Source organism: Rhipicephalus microplus, chromosome 3, assembly GCF_043290135.1.
Source record: "Rhipicephalus microplus isolate Deutch F79 chromosome 3, USDA_Rmic, whole genome shotgun sequence".
In the NCBI taxonomy this organism is placed as follows: domain Eukaryota; kingdom Metazoa; phylum Arthropoda; class Arachnida; order Ixodida; family Ixodidae; genus Rhipicephalus; species Rhipicephalus microplus.
In genome coordinates, this window is record NC_134702.1 from 126,341,377 (window position 1) to 126,360,881 (window position 19,505).

A 19,505-nucleotide genomic window follows, 5' to 3' on the forward strand; every position below is an offset into this window, starting at 1 on the left:
CCTGCTGCTGAATATATTATAAAATATAGTGCTGCTGCTTATGACAGACTATCCATGCATCGGTTTAACTGGTGCCTTGAACAAGAATTGCTTTAGTTTGGTGAGTAGCAACTGATGCTTGCCGAATGAGCGTTACTTGTGGAGGCAATGGACATGTTATTTCATAACATAAGCACGTACGGCTTCTATCCACTTTCCTAAACAAACCTGGAGAGCTTGAAAGGTTCGTTCATGTGTAGATGCGAGAAAACTATCGAGGCTGATACAAGGACGTCGAAGGTGGCATCAGGCACCTGACCACACGGGTCATATTGTGCGTGCAGGGAGCGTGTTGTCATACTCCCTATTTGATCGAATAGTGGCCCACTTTTGCTTCGCTTAGCAGAGAACATTATTTATCTCTCCTTTGCGAAGGCATGTGATAATTTTCCAGCAAAAAAAAAACAAGACGCCGCATTCAGCACAGCATGTCAATATATTCTAGGCACTGTAAATTGATTTCACTATTTATTTACCAATATTATTTTGAAATCTATCTTCATAAAGAAATTCAGTATATCTCCGGAATACTACCATGATAGTTTTGTTTCGTTATACAACCCATACCGGTCACAAGCACAATGCATGCTGCCGTAATAGAAACCTTAAACCAGGTATCGTTCCACATAGCTCCAAGTGCACTCCAACAGAGCATAATTTGCTGGCCAAGACGGACTGCCTCGAGGGATGCCAACACATGTAACGCTGTTGTGCTTATTTATACAAATTTAATTGATATATTTTATGCGCATATCCGCATGCCCACCGTCAAAGGTGATTTACAAGCTTTCCAGCGGATGTCGCAGCAGTTCTCTGCGAGCTGTGACCCTGACACAACAGACACCCCAGAAGGCATTCTAGGCCAGCTTATCTGCCGCATATTAAATGCGCTTCCATATGGCAGGCGTCTTGTTAAAGAAATTTTACAGCTTGCAGAGAATTCTTAAATCTAGCCAAAGGTGATGCGACCAAACCACAATTGTTAGGGAGTGGAAGCTCCTGAGAAAGAACAATTTCGAGTAATGGAGTGCCGTTATATTGGGCTTCGTTATCAGTATTCAACTGCTTAAGGCAACATCATTTTTTTTGTGCTCGCAGGCGCCAACATTTCGCCAGACTGTGTTTGCAGGGAAACAAAACATACCGAAGATGGTATGCTGTACAAGATTTACCTCGATTGCATGCGATGGTGCTCCGTCTGACAACTCTCCACGTAGTTTACAAATTTTCTGAACGTTCGCGGATGTTGGTAAAATCTGTTATTTGTTATTATGTGAAACTTCTCGAATTGTAAATCGTAAAAGCATGAAAAAAATTCCCCCAAGCCCTTTTACTCTAAATAACGAAAGTATGAAAATAAATACTCAAAGTGCTAACGTTTCAGTTATACTGGCAAAATGGCGCGATTTTATAAAATTTAATTAAGTTCAGTTTACGTGACGCTGTTACAAAACATAATATTCACCCTGTTTTTCCCGACAAAATTGTGGATTGGATTTACATTGTTTTGTGCGAAAGGAATACGAGCCACTCAGATTAGCGCACGTCTCTCAATTAACGGAATGAAAGAAGTCAGACAAAGATGAAAAACATATTTTCGTAACGTTGTTGTCATGTTTGTTTATTCTGCCTCAGGAACTTAAACACGCATCCTTGGCTCATATGTGAACAACAGCAGAACAGCGATAACTGCTGCCTACCAAAAATTGCATTTCTGAGGTGGATTCATGCGGGTTTCTTCACTGCACCCAAATGCCTCCGAGAACTCAGGCATGTTCCTCAGAGGTACGATGCAGCGAGAACGGAATCGTTCATAGTGTTTGCCTATGATGCCATGCTCAGCGCACCACTTCACACAGTGGTTGATGAAGAACAGTTGATCCGACGTCATGTTGAAACCCACCAGCTTGACGCTCTTGTACTTCTCGGGCAATGAAGCAAACGCCTCGTACGCTGTCCTGGTTCCCACAAAATCAGCTATGTTTTCGGAGTCCACTGTGTCGTCTAAAACATTTTGCTGAGTTGTGGTGAGCTGCGAACAATGGTCAGGTATTGATTACCATCGGTAGAGCGAAAGCTGATTCAAGTATATAAACGAAATGTAAGAAAACAACTGCCAATTTTACTTAAATAAATGACCATCTGTACAGTTATGCGGGATCACTTCTTACTTTCTGACTGCATTTTACATTTATTCTGATGAGCTTTGTTGACTTTAACTGCCTAGACGTAGCGATCCTCGTTGCGTAGGAATAATTAGGTAACATTTCAGATCCTACTGCTTTAGACTATTGGCCGTAAAACAGGTGAGCGCTACCATCATGGGCTCCTTGCTCGGAGTTTTTCAGTGTTTCTGTATCGCAATGTAAATTTGTAAGACCATGAAACACCGTATGCAACTAACCCAAGCGTTTTCATGCGTATGCGTCTACTGTTACACAGCTCATTTAGTCGTTAAAGCTTGAAAACTCAAAGGGAAGCAATTTCATTGTGGTGGTACTCAGACACTACCATAAAACAGTTTATAGCCAGCATCAATTTCTATAAAAAGCTGTTCGTGTAATAAATCACTGGAGGATAAGTGCCAAAAACGGATTAAAAGTATTCGACCGCGAAATAAGACTCAGACAAAGAGAGCGTGAACGACAGCAGAAATACTATAAAATAAACCCTTATCTGGCAAAGTCGAACATTTACACTCCCACCACGTTACCCGCTTTACATGTGAACCGTTTTATTAGCAATCCCAAAAGAATTAACAAGGCTGTTTGGTGGCAGTATATAGCGGTGTTTTACAGTAACACATATATATATTTGGGAGGGAAATAACATGCAAGTGCATTGCCTTTCAGCACACTCATCGCTGTAAACTGCGCAAAGTTAGTCGTGTGTAAGAAACAAGAGAAAAATGGCAGATCCCACGTACAGTGAGAATCGATGATATGCGAAGGACGAAATTGAAATGTTGATATATATCACAGAAAATTAGCACAACGTTACGAGTTGGAAGTAAATTATGCCGTACATGACTTTCTTGTCATGACTAACATGTTTGGAGGTGTCGGTTACCTTTGTCATCTATTCAAGTCACGTGATACCAAATTTAGTATATGTAGAGCTACCGAAATGGCCATGAGCCCCCTAGGAGCGTGGTATGTTGTCATACACTTGCATGACACGCGTGTCAGTATTATCATGTTTGCACCAGTCATATATTTCGTCATCCATTGACGTCAAGTAACATTAAATGTGGTATATGTAAAGCTAGCGAAACGGCCGCGAGAGCATTATGAAGGGCCCAATACACTCCAATGTAGCGTCGACTTGCGCGCACGCTGGGCACAGCGACGCTACTTCAGCAAACCCGAGAACTCTTTAGTCTCACGCCAGCCACGACCACCGTCCGTCGGTGCGGCCCGATGGCAAAGGGCACGAAATGCAACATGCTACATTTTCGCCAATGCATTACCCAGACAACACCGCGTCTCCCTCTTTTCGTGACGGAGGGACGCTGGGCGCGCTGAAACACACATTTTTCAAAGCAAGGCAGCGCGGCGTGCCTGCGAGTATAAGGCTGGACCGACGCCTGGCGGGGCAATGCCGGCGGGCACGCGCACCGAGTCATGTCGAAATATATTGCTGCCTTCACTGTGGCATGTAGTCATGCTCTCACATGGCACGCATCTCATGATTATTATGTTTGCACCAGTGACATACCTTAGTCATTCACTAGCGTCACACTATACCAAATTTGACATATGTGCAGCTGGTGAAACGGCCGTGAGAGCTTAATCAGTGTTGCATGTAGACGTGTTGTTACATGACAGGCATGTCGTGATTGTCATGTTTGGTTGTGTCATTTACCTATGTCGTTCGTTCGCGTCACGTAATATCGTTTGGTACATGTGATGCTAGTGAAATGGCCACGAGCGCATCATGAGCGTAGCATGCAGTCATGTTGTTACATGACACGCATGTCATGTTTATCATTTTTGCACCAGTATCATACCTTCGTGATCCATTCACCTCTAGTAATACCAAATTAGGCATAAGTAAAGCTAGCGAAACAGCCATCAGTGCATCATGAGTGTGGCATGTAGTCATGTTGTTACATGACACGCATGTCATGTTTATCATGTTTGCACCAGTCACATACCTTCGTCATCCATTCACGTTCCGTAATACGAAACTTGGTCTAAGTGAAGTTAGCAAAATGGCTGCCAGCGCATCATGAGTGTGGCATGTAGTCATGATTTTACATGACACGCACCCTATGATTATAATGTTTGCACCAGTCACATACGTTCGTCATCCATTTACATACTGTAATACCAAATTTGGTACAAGTGAAGCTAGCGAGACGGCAGCCAGCACATCATGAGTGTGGCGTGTAGTCATCTTGCTACATGACACGCATCTCATGATTATAATGTTTGCACTAGTCACATACTTTCGTTGTTCATTCACTATTGTGATACCAAATTTGGTATATGTGACGTAAGCGTTACGGCCGCGAGCGCATCATGAGCGCGGCATGTCGTCATGTTGTTAAATGACACACTTGTTATGATTTTCATGTTAGGGCCTGTCGCTTTTGTTCGCCTTGCAATCATGCAATACCATACCAGTTTTGCAACATCTCATGTGAGCGAAACCCCTGCAAGAGCTGCAGGACTAAAAAATGTAAATCTTGACATTCATGACACATATGTCATCATTGTCATGTTATGACTAGTCAAAATACGTTCTTCATACAGTCATGTTATGCCATACCAAGCTTGATATAGACACCATCATCGAAATGGCCAGGAGAACTAGAATTCGTAGATAGATAGATAGATAGATAGATAGATAGATAGATAGATAGATAGATAGATAGATAGATAGATAGATAGATAGATAGATAGATAGATAGATACGCGCTAAGCCACCGAAGTTCGCTAAAAATGCTGCGCATTTATTATCTCTTCTGATCCTTCTTTTCACTTGTCATCTGCTTTGCTTGCTTCGACATGTTGCTAGCTGGTGCACAGATGACGGCTTCGCTAAGCGAAGTTCTAATGTGCGCACGTAATGGCCACACCTTGGGCTGAAACTGTCATGCAGTTAAAGTCTCGAGGCTGCAAAACTAATCGACTTGGGCAATTCACAGTGGCAACGGCACGTCGGCCTTTGCGCCTCCTGGTACAAAGTTTGCGTTAACTGTTGGTTGCGCGCGCTACTCAGGTGGAAATCCCAGGACCAGCAGGGACGACCACATGATTGACATCGGCTACTAGAGAAGTGGCAGCCGTCCCAGCTGCTCACAAGAAAATTGTCTGCTCTCGAATGTAAGGTAATGCTCCTTGAGTTATATTCGGGTGCTCACTGCATTGTTTGGACGGTCATGAATGTGTAGACATGCTCACCCAACCTTTCAACAGGCAATCTATATCCTGGTGAACCCCAAGTTGCAACGCTGCGCACAAGGCTCTAAGTAGTGAAGACCAGTATGTACTATCGTGAGCAATACGACTTCGAACACGCGACCACATGGCTAATAGCCTCAAAACTGAGACAGCGTTATACGTGGATGGCGCTGACGAAAGATGAGGGGAAAGAAGGGCGCTCTTCCGCTTACTGTCGGCAGTCTCGTTTCGGTAATGTTGCCGCAAAACGGCTGCCGAATGCATGTCATTGGCTGCGAAGAATGATAACGCAATACAAAAGAATTTCCACAAAAACAAAAATAGGAATAGGCCTGGCGTATTAAAATTTCCAGTGAGCATCCCCTATATATATTACAAGCATGGCCTGTGCTTAATGGCAGGGTACGTAACAGGGGACATCTCGGCTGCTACATATTCTGATGAGTCACTGCGTCAGGCAGGGTGCTTTGAAGTGAAATCATATCTCGGCTAGCGGTCACCGACAAGCTCCCTCTTTGCAGCAACGATATCGAGGCGGGAGTGGGCCAACAGCTAGCGGAAGCGCAGAGCCCATTCCACATTGTTTCCGATAGCAGCTGATGCAAATCAGCCGATGTAGGGTTCGAGGCTATTCGACGCGTGTTCGAGTGTTCGAACTCATATAGCTTACGATACTACAGTTAAGACAGTTTAGCGTATGAATCAGGATCACGATTCCCAACATCAGAAGAGTCATCTACTCACAACAGATTTATGCGACCTTCGCAAGCAGAGTGCTTTTTCCGTGTAGTCCTTTCTGAAGTCTTCCGTCCAATAACTAATCTTAATGTTATTAAGATCAAACGCACGCATGAACTCGTGGCCAATCACCTGTAATAATAACAAGACAGTGTCAGTGCACATCAATAGCGGCACATAAAATGTAATGTGTACAAGATACGTTGACCAGTCAGCAAAGAAAAAGCTTTCGCTCACAGTACAACTTATACCAAGTTATTTGAGTTCACGTAAAAGAACCCTAGGTGGTCGTAATTTGCGGAGCCCTTCACTACGGCGTCTCCTATACTCATATGGTGGTTTTAGGACATTACATGCCACATATAATTGGCCTATAACGAGATGTGGCGAAGGAAACAAAAGTGCATGAGTAAAGATTATTGTAGTGACCATGACACGAATTTACTGTGAACGCCAACTACACCTTCACGCTTGTACGCTAGTTGATAATCCGCTTGCAAATTCATGTCAATTTGCTTTGGCAGGAACGCATGCAATGCACAGCGACGACCGAACCTTAAGTAAACATCTTTGGCGCCTTACTGCGCATAGCCGCAATGATTAGAGTGCTAGTGGCAGAGTCATGGTAATGAACATGTAACGTTTCTTACATAGCAAGCGGAGCATATAGGCAGCACAGCATGACTGCATGCCATATTGGATTCGCTCGCAGGATTTCAAGCTGGACGGTTGTGCCCTCGCGATCTCCGACATCAGCGTAGCTCCCGCCGACTGGTTCGCCCTCCGCGGTCTCCTGACGCCGTGCAGCTCTCACATTGTGGCACCCCGCCCTTGGACTGCTTCGACCGGATCCCCACTTTCCTATCTCTTTCTTTTTTCTCTCGCTTGGCTGTCTTCTTCTCCGTCTATTTTCTTCTATTTTTTTATCCCTCCTTCCCCCCACCCCTATAAAGCACTGCGCCGTGTCGCCTGAAGGCAGACAGAAATTAGGTGCCTTTTTCCTTTTCATTCTAACCACTACCACCACCACCATATTGGCGAGCGCAGATCATACGTGTGCAACAAAAACCGACAGTTAATGAAAATTAGTGGATGCAAGTCCCGCGGTAGTGGATACTGAGCCACGTACTGGTACCACTGTTCCGTGCAAACACTCGGTCGAACAAGCCTTCTAAACAGTCGCTATATTCCCAGCTAACCTTAATCACGACAGGTAGAAATTCGCCCACCATAGTGATCATTAACTAAGAGAATGCAGATTAAAGCATTGTGTTCCATTACACAAGTCCAGTAGGATCATTGAATGGGTACCTATTTCATTGGCATAATTTCCATTTCAATGAAGCTTCGTGTGTTCTAGAAGCATGAAAACGTAAATATATCAACTGGGACATTTGCTGTGAAGTCGTTAACTATGATGGCATTTGAAATGCCTAAACTATTGATCCTGTGACCGCTTAATGCTGTCGCTTCATCGCCTATATTGCAATGTTTTTAAATGAAAGCGACATTTCCAATATTACTTTATACGAGCTACAAGCAGCTATGCAAATTATAAAAAATAGCGCAAAAATACCGTTCCGACTTTGATGTACGATTGCGCAACTGTAAATTCTAACTCATTTCAGCCATAGGTAATAATCAAATCAAGTGACTTTTCCTCTACTTGCTTTGAAGTGCTTGAGCTATGCGTCTTCTATTTGTGCTACACTGTTCCGCATAAAAGAAGGAGGTGTACGTTTAAGAGTTGGTTTTGTTTGTGAAACATCATAATAAAAAGAACTAACACACAATGATACTAAAGAAAGTACAGCGAATAATACTGAAATATTCGAAGTAGTTGTAATATAAATATGAAGAAAGAAAAATGCACCATAAAATGACTAGCCCGGGGCCAGGGTCTAACCTGCGACCTTGAAATAGCGCGTCCGATGCTCTACCAACTAAGCTATCATGATAGTCATCCCTAGGTCCATATTATAGGGTAAATACTTGCCTATAAAAGTGGAAAAGTTAGTAGGCACCACCTGTTGCCATCATGACGACGGTGGACAACATCCGGTCAGGGGCGTAGCCAGGGTGGGGAGGGGCGCACAAGGCCCGTGCCCCCCCCCCATTCTTTAGCAATGGCATAAAGAGCAATAAATTGCCGTTTTGAGGAGGTGCCCTCCCAAAAATGAAGGTGTCCCCACCTCCCACTCTCGAAACAACTTCTGGCTACGCACCTGCTTCCATTCAATAACTGCTGGCGGCGCTGACTGATGCTCCCTTGTTTATATGCACGTTCACACATTAAAAAGTCGACAGGGGGGATAGCCGCCACAGTAGCTCAGGTGGTAGAGCAGCCCACACGTCATTCGAAGGTCGCAGGTTCAGCTCCTGCCCACAGCATGTTATATTTTTGTTCACTTTTCTTTCTTCACAATTTAATTTCAATTACTTACAATACTTCAATATTATCTCTTATACCTTCATCAGTGTCACTGTCTGTGAGTTCTCATTATTTATGCTTCTCTCCAAAACAAGCCCTTAAGCGTGCTTTTGCTCCCTTCATTTGTAGCGAGGGTCTGGATCTGGCTGACCTGGTGCCTTGAGACAGTATAAGAGGAATAATTAGTCAGCCGCCAGATCGTAGTAAGATCACATTCTATACGTGACGCCAATAGGCAAAATATAAAACATGGCTTATCACCTTTCACGCTTTTTTTAGTAATTGGCGTAACACGAAAGTAAAACGCCTTTTCTCACAGAGTGTTCATAGAGATATAAAATGCTACAGCAACAAATGGCGATGTCATGCAAAGAACAATAAGCAGCTCGAAACTTGCGGCGCACACATCAAGCAGAAAGCACGCCTGAAATTAGCATACACACTTCAAGACAAACTCGGACAAACTAATGTCCCAGCTCGACACTTAAAGCTCGCTGTTTAAATAGAAAGAAAGACGCACGAAGTGAATGCACAGTTTACGCTGGACGAGCGCGAACAACTGTAACAGTTTTTATAATTTGGTTTTGGAGCAGCACGCTTTTTTCGTAAGCGTGGGCGGTGGCAGGGAGCGAAATACTTTCATGCCATTTTTAAACACTGCGACTTCTAAGCAAACTTGCGGTGAAAGCACAGGAGGTACAAAGCACCCGAATCTTGAGATAGGCGTGCGTGTGAGTGAACCAACTAGAGAGCACCTGCACGCACTGTGACCACTCCATGTGGAGGTAGGCGCGCATAGACCGCGTGCTGCGCGGCAGGACTACCTTTGGAGCGCGAGTGCCTTCTGTGCGCCCGCAATGACATCTCGCTACTGATGACGAAACCGCGCTCTGATGACTCCCAGCTGCACATGATTCATAGATATGGCTCACCGTTCAGTGGTTTGCGAAGGTTCGCTCTGGGATTAGTGCTTAGCGTCGCGCGCTGATGAGCGCGAAGTTGCTGCTTCGGCGCCGCTTTCCAGAATAATTCCTTCTTGTACTTTCTGTATAATCTGTATGTACACTCTATGCGACCTCATATCCGAGACGTAAGTACATCAGTGGAGCCGTAGTGAGCACCGGCATAAAATATAACAGTCTTGTGGTAAAGGAGTCTCTCACACTTGCCATAATGGCAATAGTTGGTGCTGACTGATTCTTCCGCCTTTAAATGCACACATATACCATATAGAGTGGATGGGGAGATGGTAGCTCAGTTGGTAGATAATTGGACGCGTGTTCCAAAGTTGCAGGTTCGGTTCCTACCCATGGGAGGTTATCTTTTCGTCCGCCTTTTGTTATTCCTAATACATTACAACTACTTCCAACATTCGAATAAAATACCCTATGCTTTTCTTAGCAGCATTTTAGTTCCAAATAATAGTAATCCGTATGCGCTATTGTGCTTTCCAGCCTGGTGCGTGAGCCGCACTGCTCTTAGAACTCCGTACACAGCGATACAAAATTGACCGAGTAAAGCATACTGCTTTCTGAAACTAGTGTCACAAAAAATATGCGTCCTTACCATTCCAAGGCCACCATAATTGATTGCTAGTGGCACAAAAGGATATAGGACAGGACCACACAGAATTCCTGTTGGTATTATAAGTGTTTCCTCCTCCGGCGTGTAATAAGCGTTCACCTCGTCTTCTCTGTACAATGGAGTCGCCTTGTCGATCCAAAAATAGTGTGCGGAGTGAGAGAGGGCCTTTATCCACGTTGGGAAATATCTATCCAGTGGCACATTTGGGTACGGTTCTGCGGCGAACGATAAACGATTATTTCAGTAACATATACGTCCCGCCACGGCACACATATTGCATGAAAATTGGTGATTGTTGTCTCGTAAGAAATATTATCGCAGTGGAAAAATTGATATCAAAGGTTTCGCAGCACAAGAAGGAGCTATTATATGTAGTAGACTCTATCCGGCCAAGCTATTGGGGACGAATATACTGGCTGGTAGTCGGAGAACAGCGATTATTGTTTTCTGTTGTCGCGCGTGATCTGGTTCAGTGTGTGGCGGCACTGATATGTCATCGTTGGGTGAGTTTTCTCATTGCGAATAAATATGAATCGTAGTCTTCTTACAATGAAACCTAGTGGTAGTTTACGCTTTAACATCCATCGAGAACGTGGGTCGGCTACCAGAAAGCAGGAGGTTCATTGACCATTACACGACATGAACGAGAATGAGTGACGAGAGGTCACTACGAAGGTGTGTAAGAGATCTTGAAGTGAAGTACTTACACGTTTTTTTTATCTACTAGACGCCCAAATGTACTTTTTGCACCTTTTTGAAAAAAAAAACGGTAGCTCGCACACCGTCCATTTGTGTAACGTTCACTCTTTGTACGGCGTGATGACCAAATTGAAGAATTCGTGGGTCTAACGAACTAATTTTCCTCAATCAGCACTCCACTGTAGTGTTAATGATTCGTCAACGTGAACTGAACGTTCAACAAGATGATGTAGTGCTTAGTGTACTCAGCTACAGTGCCTAATCTTGTGGGTTTGATCCCGTAAGCTGCAGTGACATTACAACGAAGCGTAAATTCGAGAGGCTCGCGTGCCTGGCGGAGTCAATGCACGCTGAAGAAAACCACATGGTCGCAGTTTTTGGAGCCCTACATCAAAGCGTGCTGCATAGTCATATAGAGGTTTGGCGTGTAAGACCCCAATATCCTTCGTGTCATCGACCTGAAATAACACACAGGACTTTGAACTAAATTTCGTAAAACAAAGGGTTTGGCCTAAGTCAATATAGCCTTTTTTAACAAAATTACTTCCTTCAGGCATTCGCAGTTAGCACAATCACTTAGAACATCTAGTCGCCTTCATCAGGACCCTATGTTTGTGATGACGCGGCCCACTACGCTAAATTCAAGCAGCATATCACGCCAATATTCATGTGAAAAACATTTTGAAGGTTACTTAATGACATTTTATTGTCTAAATTACGCTGCGACTATGAGACATGCCGAAAGGGGAAACTTCCGAAAGGCTCATATTCAAGAAAAGTCCAGAGAATCGGGAAAAGTCCAGAGGAGCAAAAGCAAGAGTTTGCTGGTATGGCATTATGAGACAGCTTTTCCAGCTAGCTGAAGGTTTAAGAACTGCGAGCGTGTTTTAGGCAGCACTTTCTGTGTTTCTCCGATTCACTGCTCTTGCTTTCAGCGATTGAATTTTGGGATGCGGAGTATATACACCTCGCAAAAGTTATACATAAAACTTTCTCCTTGTTCGCTCGAGTCACAATAAAAGTTTACTCAAAAAGCCTCAGTGGTGAGCTTCAGCCATGTTTTTGGTCACCCTGTGGTGTGTGCGAATACGCACTTTATCGGGATTTTGCGAATGGTCTACATCACTTTTGGCACTCGCATTTGTATGTTTTTAGCATAAATAGTAAGGCTCTTGGGTTTTTCAATGATTAAATAAACCACCTCAGACAGAGTTTCTCCAACAGCAGGTAGCATGGTACACGTGATACACTGGTTGTTCCAGTTAGTGGGCTACCGTATAAATTTTGCGTGGCCCATTTTGGGGACTTCGCAGCAATTCTTGTTTTAACGGGAGGTATCGTCTATAAATGCTGCGGTGGTGAGCAGGAAAGCCGAAGTATCACATTATTTCACACAACACATATTTGCCGTCGGTACACAGTGACATCCAATTTGTAGCCTCTGGCCAAGTATTTTAGTTTCATGCATCTAGTTAGTCGCATGCATTTAGTTGCTGCACTGGTGCCTGAAATCAACAGCTGTTCTTCGTTATCCGTGCAGCGTGTGTTGTGCTCGTGACCAAACATCTATTTTCGCATAGCCAGCCACGCATTCCGGCACTGAGTGTCACGAAGAGCAGAAGGCCAGTGGGGCAGGACTCACCGACAGCCTGAAAACTTAAGCGCTGTGCAGCGCTGCAGGGGACGTGGACAAGTGAGCACGGGTTTTAGGGAGCAATAGAGCTGTTGTTGAAAGGGAGAATGAAAACAAAGGCCCCTGGTGGATGCCTTCTTTCCCCGAACCATGACAGCACGCTTCGCACCCCCTCCTTCTTGAGTCACTTCACAAAATTCTTCTTCGGTGACCTGCATGTGTGGAATGCTACTTTTCAAGTCGACTACCGTAGAGCCCGGCCTTGCTCTCTCGTACGTGTCAACCCTATCAGCTATGCACCGTGTCACCAAGTTTCGTCTTTTGTTAAACCACCAGTTGTTCTGTGGAGCCAGTTCCTCGCAGCGCGCGCGTCCACTCCTCGACTCCGCCCCTGGCGTGACGTGTCATCCGCGTCACTTGTCACTCTGCCGCGTCTTCCACGAGCGAAATTTTCCAACTCTGCCGATATTTACTACAGCGTCCAGTCGCCGCTGTAGAAACCTGTGTTAGGCTCGCGCGGCGGCTACTGCTCCGCTCTTGGAACACAATCGCTTGCATGTGAAACAGGCTTTACAGTTTTTGTCAAAGGATAGAATTTTGGCAAGAAAAATCACAGGAGGGCATGCCTTACATATAGCAGTCAGTTTCGCAGCCTTGTAAATCAGTGAAACAGCAAGTATCAGTCCATATCCTTAAAATTTTGATGTCGCACTTTAGTCTGTGAGCACTGTTCATCAGTTGTATTCACGCCAGTGGCTTTACCGAGGTCATCTGCATAGCTCGTGGCAGTCGTAGGCACCCGATTGCAAACGAAGACGTTATTACTGGAGCATTGTAATCGAAATAAGATGAAACGTTGGTTAGGACGGAACACATCACGACGAGCAAGCGGCTTTAACTCTGCTGCTCTCTCATTAATTTAATGTTACTTATCTGCAATTAACTAATGAATTGACTAAAGTAAACCTAATCAAAAAGCCTCAAGTAAGAACGTAGTACAGACAATGATTCAAGATTGAAATGTTTTCAGCACTTAACGGTACTTATCATTGACAATTCCTGCGAATGGGGACTCTTTGATGACAGCGCAGCGGCTCTGCCGGAGCAGATCATGAACCCTACACAGCGACACCCGTACATGACAGAAGCATTCTTCAAGAGTTTGTGTATAAATGGCTCGGCAGAGCACGCAGGCTCACAGACGCTTATATTCTGAGCAAAATCGCAGCGCTGCCGTGCCTGCACCAATACATCGTAGTTACGTTTCCACAACGCCGAAAACCAGTTGTATATAAAAGTGCTAACGGATGTCACGTTCCGTGCATGCCATATAAAGCGGGCAAATAAAGATGAACACTGACTGTATATCGCTTTGACGAACTCTCCATCCAATCGTCGTCCTGCACTTCCTACGTATGCCGTGATACCGTTCAACGTGTCGATAGCGTCGGCTGCAATCTCGCGGCTGACCCAGCTTGACGAGTTCAACTGATTCGCGAAGGCGTTGCGAATTCTAGACACCATGCGCTTCGTCTGGTGCACCATGCGAGGTGAAACCACTGTTAAAAAAGAAAAACGTCAGGGCACATGCTTACTCAAACCTTGACGACCAATATAGCACTGCATATTCTAGATTAATATTCTCGGAATAAATAGTAGCCAAATATAGGAATGTTCACCACTTTTAGGACAATCCGCCATACCTTGTTATGCTTTTGTCCTAATTAGGCATATGGCTGTGACTTTGGAGGAGATGGAGAGCCTGCTATTTTGTGCCTCACCGAGCACACAATTTATGAGGCCTAAGCCATCCGCTACTTCATGATGAGAAATTGAGTACCAAATTTGTCAGCAAACGGTTGCTACCTTGAACTGAGTCTAAAGCCAGCAGCATTCAACAGCAACCCATCTCCGTGGCAGGTATCTTCTTTTGGCTGTTAGAAAACACCTAGCGTTAGTATCTGTTCATATCATTATTTTGTTTACTTATTTGGTTTTATACAATACTGCAGACAGTAGTCCAAGCCGGGGAGGATGCACATGCACAGACACAAAAAAAAATATCAAGACTTTCTGCGTAGCAAAGCTGACAAAGATGGTAATGAATTCCACGCTGTGATTGGTCGAGGGAAGAATGAATATTTATAATAATTAGTTTTTGCGAATGCAGGTTTGACTCAATGGCTGTGCTTGTGACGTGAGCCTCGACCGATGAGTATTGGAAAGTAATCGTCAGAGTTTATTCCGAGCCCATTAGTATATACTGAAGATAAGAAGTATAAGCGTGCCTGTTTTCTTATTTCATATATTTGCTCTAATTCAGCAAACTGTAGCATATGTGATGATAATCCCGGCTGCGGCGGCTGCATTTCCGATGGAGGCGGAAATGTTGTAGGCCCGTGTGCTCAGATTTGGGTGCACGTTAAAGAACCCCAGGTGGTCTAAATTTCCGGAGCCCTCCACTACGGCGTCTCTCATAATCATATAGTGGTTTTGGGACGTTAAACCCCACATATCAATCAAAGCATATGTGATGATGAATAAAGGCGTCTGAAATGTTTGTAAATGTACTACACTGCTAACCTTTGATCTTTCTCAGAGTCTTTCTATGTTGATTTGTGTATAGGGAACCCAAACAGCACTGCCGTATTCTAAGAAGGTCTAATAATTGTTTTGTATGTCATCAACCTAAGAGAAAAGGAAGGATTCGCTCAACTTGAGTTTCAGCAAGCCTTTTTTTTGGGGGGGGGGGGGGCTATAGAGCATATAATATTTATATGGCTTGATCAGTTAAGACGAGAAGTCAACGTGATTCATAAATATTTGGATGCCTGAACTTCTGCGAGGGGGTTATCTTGTTGATTGATTGATTTGTGGGGTTTAACGTCCCAAAACCACCATATGATTATAAGAGGCGCCGTAGTGGAGGGCTCCGGAAATTTTGACCACCTGGGGTTCTTTAACCTGCACCCAAATCTGAGCACACGGGCCTACAACATTTCCGCCTCCATCGGAAATGCAGCCGCCACAGCCGGGATTCGAACCCGCGACCTGCGGGTCAGCAGCCGAGTACCTTAGCCACTAGACCACCGCGGCGGGGCAGGGGGTTATCTTGTAGACAGTAAGTAAGTTAACGTTTGTTCAATTTGTTATTGGTGTTCATGTGGACAGTTTTCTGAAGGTTTATTACTATTATTCATTTGTTGCGCAATTCTGCCAATTTATTTAAAGTGCTGGTAAAGGTGATTGGATTAAAGACAGAATTTACAGATGTAAACATAACGCAGTCATCTGCGAATAAATTCAAATGAACTGATTGGACCGGTACGTGTTGAATGACATCATTAAAGATGTTCAACAGGAGTGAGCCCAGGACGGTCCCCTTCGGATCTCCTGAGTACACATCTAAAAATCGCGAACTGGACTCGTCTACGTTTACGTACTGTTTTCTATTGGTAAGGTATGTATTAACCAAGTGAATAATGCGCGAAGGTAATCCAATTGCCCTAATTTTAAAGATAATAGCCTATTTGGGGACCTTCGATACAGAAATTATGGTCTGTCTGTCTGATATTTGTCTGTCTGTATGCCATTACCGGTACACTAAACGGCACCAAAGTGGCGAAATGATACTCCGAATGGCCGAGCCCATTCGCAGCGCCCACGAATATTTCTCTACATTCAACGTTCATTCTTGTGTGATTGTCAATTAAAAAGCAATTATTGCGCATATCTGAGGCACCATAAAAACACGTCAATATTCTGTATGTGTCTCGTACTGGAAAAAGCATACAAAATTATAAGGACCATAGAGTTTATCACGTTGCGCTGACTAGGCAACGCTTGCACGAAAAGGCAAGTGCTTGCAACGCTTTGCTTAGACGACACGGTGGTGGCACCTACCCGCCGCCATGCGTTGTACACCTTATCACCTCTAAGACACGTGCGCAGGGCATGCGCGCTTCGTTTTCCAAGATAACTGCCAGATAGCGCTCATGTTTCACGTGTGACGTGACTTGATGCGCTCGAGGCACTCTAACGCAGCGCCTCCAGAATACCATTCACCGATTTTCTTGTGCAGAGCATCAAATAAACGTTTTATTTACTCTCTTCAGGTGCAAGGCTGTCACCTTCCGACGACATTCGCAGTGTAACATGCAGATACGGGGCCAATTTTTTTATTAATAACTTTGAATACACCCCTCTGTCAAACTCCTTGGAAGTGTATTAAAGTATTAAATCAATCTGACCACCTTTGTCAAACACCTTAATAAATTCTTTAACTGTTGTGAATATTTGAGTCACTGTGGAATATCCATGCCTGAAACCGTGTTTTTCCTCGGGTATTACATTTTTTTGTGCTAAAAAGATCATTTATGTATTTTGCTAATATATGCTCAAGCATCTTACACGAACACGAAGTCAGGGAGATAGGACAAAGAACGTTTTTAAAAACTGCAACCCCTTTTGCGACGCGCCAGTCGTCAGGTAACGTGGCCGTATCGATAAACTTCTGAAAAAGTATTGCCAAAAGAGGAACAACCTGTACTGCATATCTTTTAAGGAACGCGTTTGGAATGTTATCCAGTTCTGCAGATTTTATAATGCCGAAGTGCAGGGGATGCTCAATCACGCCTTCAGTAGATATACTAACGGTGTTATTTTCATTATGCTGGGAATCTTCGGAAAGCGACTGTGTCATCGAAGAGCATGGTTTCGTAAAAACGCTTTGAAAAAAAAAAACATCTTGAATGACTCCGCTGTTTTTTTTATCGATAAGAACTTTTGCGAGAATCCTTTTGGGAAAAAACTGCCAAATTTTTGCGAAATTTTCAGTCGCAAAACGACCGAGCTTAACAGTAAAGTAGCGCTATCTCGATTCTTGTAGCTTCAGGTTTAGATCGAGAGTCAAATTAGATATAACAGTCCTGCCGTATTTTTGTTTTCTATAAGGTTTTATTTATTTTTAATAGAATAATTTCTCTAGTTATTTATGGTTTATCTCGACCGATTTTTTTCATTTTATCTGGGATAAGAGTTTCAATGCAGTGCTGACAGCAACTTTTGAGTTTAGTCCATAATGTGTTGACGTTGTCATCGCAGAAAGTAAAAAGGGTGTCTTCTAAATGGAGTATGAAGTTTGAGATATCAGCTGCATTGTAGGTTTTACCTTTTACCACTTTAGGACTACATAAACGAGAATAACCTCATCTTGAGGAGTTCCGGTTCTAGGGTGTAAAGTGGCCGCATATACGCAAAGATCTATCTTCATGTCGGAGAGGCAATAACGCTAACCACCGTGCGTTCACCATGCTCACCAATAAACTCATGAATATGACTTGACACATCTCGTACTTATGGCGACTTACAGAAACAAGTGACGAATAATTTCAATGCGGTTAGTATTTGTCTGATAGCCCGGTGATGGCAGGTGGGTGGTATTCCTTGCAAGGCATCGCCCCTTAACTGAGCGCCACTGTGTCCGCGTGATCACCACGACACGAGTGCGTCGGCAGAAACAGCTGATGCACAGCCGGCACTTGTCTCCTACATTGCTTCAAAATGTCGTGTAAGCGCAACATGCTGCAGCAGCTGTTTTCAAATATCTACTGAAGTGTCAAGCATTGGTTGCCCACACAACACTTCCCTAAACTGAGGGCCGAGCATTCCAGTGCAAGAAGACTATGCTGTTATCGCAAAAACATTACAAAAGCTTTCAATGAAGTATTCTTCTCCTAAACAGTTTTTTTACCGCGTATCATTTGCAAGTGAATACGCCACCGGTGAAAAGAGAGGTGGTCGACAAAAAAGTAATTGTATTAGTACTGTATTTAGAAGATGAACTGTAGAAGCTGAACGTGTCACTTAAAGTTGTCGTTGTGTATTTGTGTGGTACCGAAAGTCGTCGGGGTTTATCAATTAAAGCTGATGCTGTACGCTGAGTGATGCAAATACGTCATTATTTTCGCGCGAATTTTCATGCCTTATCCTCTATTTTACGTTATTAGGCTGGCCATATCCGTAAATACTAGTCATTATATCTGACTCCGGAGAGAACCACCACCATATTTGTTCACCAGAGTTTTGAATACTACTTCAAAAGACCAATGTATTATGTTACAGCCTCAATGCAGCGCCAATATATTCTCTAGCAATTAGAAACTATTTCCGTTTGCTTTTCTTTCACGCCGACCTCCCGCGACGTATACGCTCAACGTAACAATCGCATAGAAATAGCCGATAAGTTCGCAACACAGGAGGGTGCAACTTATCAGTTTAGAGTAAACGTCAAAGCAGGTGTGTGACCACTCGAAATTAGCAAACCTCTGGCACTACGGACACTTGGACGCCAACAATGTCAAAATTGAGGGTGAAAGGAAGAAGTTCGGAGAGAATAAAAGCGTGAGAAAGAGGGTCATTTGGGGGTCTTAGCCATCAAAATGGAATTATGGACTTTCAAACAGTAGAGGAAAGACCAGGCGAGCTACGATCCATGATAAGTTGATCGCTGATAAGCAGTCAAGTAGTATTGTACAGTGCTAAAAAAGTGCAACAAAACTCTCTACTTAGAGCTAGCATGACGATAGTTATAGCGCGAGAACAAAACGACAACACAGAGACAAGAAGGACACGAAAGACACGAGCGCTCGTGTCTTTCGTGTCCTTCTTGTCTCTGTGTCGTTGTTTTGTTCTCGCGCTATAACTATCGTCATGCCATACCAACTAGCCCAAGCCGCCACACTTCTAAGTTAGAGATAGCACAGCAGCCTAGCATAAAATGAGAACTTTTGATTCAAATGCAGATGCTGGAGTAATCCCAACCGTATCTTTACCAAAAACGCGTGATAAATAAATCGTTAAATAGAATAAAAAGAAGAGGTCTGCGGTTTGGCCTCCCTGGCGACCACCTGCTGTGGTATACACTTCCTCACCATAGCAGGGTATTGCACCCTGGTGAAGTTCTTGGTCACTA

General features: G+C 43.9%; 1 protein-coding gene across 1 annotated transcript in view; it reads right to left on the bottom strand.

The window, feature by feature from the left end:
• Window positions 1-1,664: 1,664 nt before the first annotated feature.
• The window catches only part of LOC142803337 (neprilysin-1-like), a 48,114-nt gene continuing 30,273 nt past the window's right edge, over window positions 1,665-19,505 (bottom strand). The window contains exons 8-10 of the mRNA XM_075888453.1: window positions 10,183-10,415; window positions 6,192-6,317; window positions 1,665-2,071 (exon numbers count right to left, since the gene is read on the bottom strand). Of these exons, the coding sequence (XP_075744568.1) occupies window positions 1,736-2,071; window positions 6,192-6,317; window positions 10,183-10,415 (695 nt within the window). The 3' untranslated portion in view covers window positions 1,665-1,735. The remainder of the gene's footprint in view (window positions 2,072-6,191; window positions 6,318-10,182; window positions 10,416-19,505) is intronic.